The sequence below is a fragment of the Cibotium barometz genome, chromosome 64 (genome assembly GCF_041138505.1).
Source record: "Cibotium barometz isolate CiBa-2024 chromosome 64, ASM4113850v1, whole genome shotgun sequence".
Lineage (NCBI taxonomy): Eukaryota > Viridiplantae > Streptophyta > Polypodiopsida > Cyatheales > Cibotiaceae > Cibotium > Cibotium barometz.
The window spans coordinates 8,709,702-8,715,732 of NC_141109.1; the positions used below are offsets into that span (position 1 = coordinate 8,709,702).

General features: G+C 39.1%; 1 protein-coding gene across 1 annotated transcript; it reads left to right on the top strand.

Annotated features, from left to right (window-relative positions):
- Positions 1 to 1,470: 1,470 nt before the first annotated feature.
- On the top strand, positions 1,471 to 4,117 carry LOC147603278 (universal stress protein A-like protein). The gene is made up of 4 exons (XM_086796775.1): positions 1,471 to 1,884; positions 1,982 to 2,085; positions 3,059 to 3,177; positions 3,810 to 4,117. The coding sequence occupies exons 1-4, from the start codon at positions 1,662 to 1,664 to the stop codon at positions 3,883 to 3,885; spliced, it is 522 nt and encodes a 173-aa protein (XP_086652901.1). The 5' UTR covers positions 1,471 to 1,661; the 3' UTR covers positions 3,886 to 4,117.
- Positions 4,118 to 6,031: the final 1,914 nt, after the last annotated feature.

A 6,031-nucleotide genomic window follows, 5' to 3' on the forward strand; every position in this document is an offset into this window, starting at 1 on the left:
TGAGTTTACCTTGCAGGTTATGACATCAATAATATTATTCTCTCGACATTTTTCTTACACAACTGAGGATAGTTGTTTCCTCAAACGGGAGGACTGTTACATGTATATATTTTATCATATTTTTAATGAATTAATAATCGTAGAAAAATATGCTTAATTTAATTTGTGCAGGATTCAGCTTAATGGAATGTGCGAATGTGCACAAGATTATTATATGTGCAAATGTGCACAAAGTTAATTTTATATAACAAGGCCCCTTAGCAATTATACTTGGGCAAAGGTTTTTATATATACAAGCCTTAGGGATTTTGATATGGTTAAAAATATGTAAAGCAATACCCCAAAAGTGGGAAAAGCAAGCCCAATTTGTACGCTCAACTATTAATAGCTCCTTGGGCTATTTTTATGAATAGAATTCTCTAAATACTCATGTCGTGGAAGTGGAGCTACACGGCATAGGGGGGGAGATTGCACCCAATCTTGTCTTGATGGTCATGTTATTCTATTTCCCTTGCCTTGTGTTATACTATGTTATTTATTTTTCAATTTAATTCAAGTCTTTGTTTTAATTTTGATGTATTTTATGAGTTTTTAATTATTTCTTCAAGAAAGTACAAAAGGGTCCCGTGACAAAAATCATCACTATGCTCATGTGTGATGTTTAACTGCCCAAATATATGCACTAAACCCAAGTGAATGTTGCCAGATATGCTATGAGAGCTAGGAGAAGAGATAGAGTCATAGATATCCCCATGAATAGAAGACCTAAAAGAATAGCCTGACTCATCTAGCACTAGAAACTCAAGTCCAGCATGGATTAAGGAAGCTTGAGAGATTAACATTGGAAAGTAAAGTGTAATGATAGTCCAAAGACTCCAAAGGTTCGAAGCTACAATAGTCGTAGAGCACATGCCTTACATAGTCCCAAGGCCCATGTGCCCTAATCTCACATGTAAATAACCCTAAGCCCATGTGCCTAGGCCCATCCCATGTGCACGTGCATCCTAAAAATACTTTATTAAATTTTTTTTGTTAGGAAGAGGGCTAGGTTTTTTTTGTGGGAGGAAGGAGGGTGCCAAGGTGGTCATGGGGGACATCGTGAAACAATGGAGGACATTGTTATTTATTTTTCAATGTTTTTTCTCTTTATAATATTTATTTGAGCTATTTCAAAGCAAGTAATACTTGGGTTGTTTGCGCCTTATTGTTTCAGGTTTTGATTAGGAAAAAATACATAAATTTGTATTTGCATTGGCGAAGAAATTTTACAATTGTTGGAGGCATATTTTTGGCTTGCCTTTATAAAAGGCAGGAGCAAGGCAATGCTTAAAGAACAGTGCATAATAGTGTGGATAAAGTGGAAAAAAAGATTTAAAAAAAATATCTTCCATCGTTCAAGGTGAAAGATAGGTTTTGGGTTCTATAGAGAAGCGAGGGGGAGGGTGAGTATTGAACTCGCGACCTGAGCTTCAGGATCTTGCGGGGCTGGTAGAATTGTTGAACCACGCGGAAGGCAAATCCACGGGCTCAAAACCACCGTCAACCTTCTAAACGCTTCGTTTCTCTCTCCCAAAACCCTAGCTACCTCAGCTGCAGCAGCTTCTTTTCTTGTGTCTCCATCGCCGATCTCTGATCACCTGGTTCTCTTGGGCTACTATATCATGGAAGCAGCCGCAGGCGACGAAGGTTGTGCAATGGCCGCCGTGTCTCAGCCCCGCAAGATCCTGGTTGCTGTGGACGAGAGCGATAAAAGCATCTTCTCCCTCTCGTGGGCCGTCGACAACCTGATCCTGCCATGCAGCGACGGCGGCAAGTGCTCCGACATTATCAAGCTCCTGCATGTTCAAACTCCGGCGCAGGTCTTAGTGGGACCTGTAGGCCCTGGTAAGCTCACCCACCTGCATGTTTAGGTTTTAATTAAGGAAGTTTTTCATTATAATTAGCGCAGTATCATTCTAATTATTTATTTCTCCTCCTGCAGGTTTTTACATCACACCGGAAATACTTGAATCCTTGAGGAAGAATCAAGAAGAGATCTCAAAGAAAGTTCTGTGTCGTGCAAAAGCCATTTGTGATGAGAAGCATGTAAGTGGCCTGATGATGCATTTTTCTTTCTTCATGGAGTAGAGGATTGTTTTACAACTAGCTTTCCTCCCCATTTTCTCTTGGGCCATCTACAGATCGCCCATTTCATGGACAATCTACATAGCTAGGCCTACAGAGCTCGGCCTGGAAGATGGACTTCGCCCATCTGTTTTTTCTTTTGTGAGCTAAAAGTTAACAAAGTCTAGCAGGCATGGGCAGCTATGCGTAAAGGCTCTGAGACGCATAGGTGTTCGACTGTGCAGATTTCCATTGCCGCACTCGTGTGTGTGTGTGTGTGAGAGAGAGAGAGAGAGAGAGAGAGTATCACGTCTTCAAGAGAGATAATGTCTTGAGAGGAGAGACAGACAGAGAGAGCTGATCATGTCTACAAGAGAGAAAATAATGCCTTCAAAGGGGGTTGGGGGGGTAGAGAGAGAGAGAGAGAGCTGCACTCCGCGCGACTCATGTCCTCAGAAGGGACGGAGGGTGGGAGCGCTGCACTCAGTAGATCGTGAATAGATCGTGACTCGTTTCTTCAAGAGATATCACCTCTTGAGAGGAGGGAGGAAGAGAGAGGGGCTGCACTCATGACTCATGTATGAGATGAGAGAGAGAGAGAGAGAGAGAGAGAGAGAGGTAAGAGATTCGTGGCTCATGTAAGAGAGATCATGTCTCCAAGAGAGACAGAGATCAATCATGGCGAGAGAGAGACAGAGAGAGAGAGGAGCTGAATTGCCTTCACATGCAATTTGTCACATGTTTTATTTTGAACTTCGGACATCTCCAAAACATCATTGAGATGACAAGTAATAATTGGAGTCAAAAAGAGTAGCCTCTCTTCAACTCTGTCTAATATTTCTAATGGAAAAGTGTACACATTACATACATATGCTTAAGAAGAGTTTTTTTCTCTTTGCATATAATTACAGGGATTAATGGGAAAGGAGTGGTGTGTGGGTTTTTTTGTATGCAGCTGAATACCGAGACAATGGTTGCACTTGGAGATGCTAGGGATGCTATATGCGAAGCGGTTGAGAAGTTTCACCCAGATTTCTTGGTTATTGGTAGTCGCGGCTACGGTGCTATAAAAAGGTACTAGTTTAGTGACTAGTATAGTGATCCGTGGGTTGCCACTTCCCCTCACGAGCGGGGGACTATTCTAGAGCTGCCACGTGGCCGACGAGCCCTCGCTCGGCTATGTGGTAGCTCCAGAATAGTGTGGATGCTATTGTTTTGATATCAAGGCTCCGTCAAGGACAGGAGCAGTCAGAGGCACCATCCATGCCATCTTATCAACATGCCTTGGCTACCTGCAGATGCCATCAATCCCATCGATTTCTAAACTGTTGAGTAGTCGTAATATGAATATCCGAGCTAGAATCTGACATGTCAAAATGAGTTTGATCTGCAGCTGCCTGTCAATATCCGAGCTAGAATCATGTCAAAATGAGTTTGATCTGCATGTATGCATATCTTTGGGAAACCCTTTTGCAGATGTCTATGTGTCCTACACTCATTCATTGTTCTCTGACTCCCTCTCTCCTTGATGGATGGGAAAGGCCTCCTTGTGGCCTTTCCCTACGCCATGACAAGTTTAAGTTTCTCAAGTTCTTGATTATTAGTAGGAAAGGTTACAATGTATCATTCATTGTTTTGATATGAAGGTTCCATGATAAGTTTTATCCTTTTTTGATCGTATGCACTAATAAGACTTGCATTTGCAGAGCATTTCTTGGGAGTGTTAGTGATTATTGCGCTCACAACGCAAAGTGTCCTGTGGTAATTGTAAAGAAGCCATAAATTGATGAAGACCTTGTTACAACACAATGAGAAGCCCTTGTGTGTATGGGATAAAGGTTTGTAAAGATTGTGGTGAAGGGTTATTGTAAACTTTGGTACTTTTATGAAAGGGTTATTGTAAACTTTGATACTTTTATGAAGCCTAAAGATTGTGGTGTCAAAAGGGCTATTGTAAACTTTGGTACTTATATGAAGCCTACAATAATGTATATGTGAAAAGGGTTTTTGTAAAGTCTACATTAATATATAATAATATATATGTCTAAGGGTTTTTCTAGACTTCAGTAAGACATGAAATAAATGTGTCCATTTTCTTTCCATACTAAGGCACGTAGCATACCAAAATTTGGTCCTACAAAGTTGTAAATATTTTGAAACACCATGAAAATGGAAATGAAATTATAAGGGACAATTTCGTGTGGCGGCTTAGGCATCTTCTTGTGTTGAAAATGTGGTGCACAAACATGTGTGCATGTCAAGCCATGTAGGTTTATGTCATTTCCATTATGAAACCTTTGAATTATTTTTTGATTCATGTTGGCTAGTTTTGATCAACTCTTTTTTGCATGCATATTACCTCGTATGATCAATGCCCATGGGATGACTTCTCTTGGGCATAGCTATCAGTTGTTTTTTTAAGAAAGGGGGCTAGTTGTATACATTCAACACTTAGAGAAACCTTAAAGACAAAGCATTTATTAGTATGGGAACACTTATGGAAACCTTAAAGACAAAGTAACATGTGTGTATTGGACTAGAAGGTTAAAATGTTACTAGTTTTTTGTCAATATTTTTGCAACACCATGAAAATGGAAATGAAATGGTAGCATAAATGTGGAAGTGAAATGATCAAAGGGGGGAGAGAGAGAGAGAGAGAGAGAGAGAGAGAGAGAGAGAGGAGAACAACTTTGTGTGCCACCTTAGGCATCTTCTTGTAAATGTTATTGGCAAAACCTAAAAGTGGAATTAAAGAGAGAACACAATAATGGGATTGAAATGATTATGGAGGTGTGTGTGTGTGTGTGTGTGTTTGAGAGAGAGAGAGAGAGAGAGAGAGAGAGAGTAGAAAGTTTACTTTCCTCTTGAATTTATGTAAATGTTTTGCAACATTGATAGCATAAATTAGAAAATGAAATGATTAGAGGAGAGAGAGAGAGAGAGAGAGAGAGAGGAGAGATTTTTAAGCAAAAGTAATAGAGCCTTTCAAGCGAAGGGAATTGAAAAGGGCATTTTTGTTTAATAAGAATAGATTAGAGGTATTATTTTTGTGCTTTGATGCTCTATGTTTCTTTATTTTCATAGTATCACTTTGCTTTTCATTACTAATGGCATCGTCAAATGCATTTAACCCCACACACAAGAGTGACTTGTCTTTGAAAGGATAATGCATTTTTTCAAAGTAAGAAAGACATATTTCTAGCTCTCTCATTGTATGGCATCTCGACTTACGGCGGCAAGGATAACATAGATTTTTAGATTATCAAGGCAAGAAAAAGTAAAATTTGCTTTTGTACATGCTCCAATGTTAAAAAATACAAATACATCACACAATACAATGTTAAATAATACGAATGCATCACACAATACAATGATTACCAAAAAAAAATGTAGATTGTAGTTTTAAAAAACTCATAACAATTTTTTTTTGCATTTACTAGTTGAAAGACTTAGTAAAAATAGGTGAAGAAAAATATTATATTACACCAAACCAAAAAAAAAGACTTAAAAATGTGAATGTTTCTTAGTAGAGTGGGCCTATTGTAGTGTCATTTCCTTCACTATTTTTGTTACACTTTTGTTGGGAATGCATTATTCACTTTTTGCCTAGGAATAATCGGCTAAATCTTTCTCTTTGAGCATATATGCCATAGTGCTATGGGGTATAAGGGGATGAATGCCTCTTTATTTAACACTCTTAATGGTAGGCAAAAAAATCTTTTGACATGAGGCTTCGTAAGTTTCGAACTTCTTCAACTCCTGCCTTATTATCCAAAAGCCTCAATGTTACATGTCTTGTACTACATGCCATGTAATGATAAGATTCCCTACATGTGGTGTGAATATATGAAAAAGCTAGAGGTCTAAACCAATGTTTGAGGTGGCTAATGTGAAGAGAAAGGACCTAGGGTGGGGCTTCATACACCAC

Bases quoted from the DNA above. Each gene is read 5' to 3' on its own strand.
- LOC147603278 (XM_086796775.1), top strand. From the start codon at position 1,662: ATGGAAGCAGCCGCAGGCGACGAAGGTTGTGCAATGGCCGCCGTGTCT. The intron at 2,086-3,058 runs GTAAGTGGCCTG...TTTTGTATGCAG, and splicing joins CCATTTGTGATGAGAAGCAT to CTGAATACCGAGACAATGGT. The intron at 3,178-3,809 runs GTACTAGTTTAG...TTGCATTTGCAG, and splicing joins GGCTACGGTGCTATAAAAAG to AGCATTTCTTGGGAGTGTTA.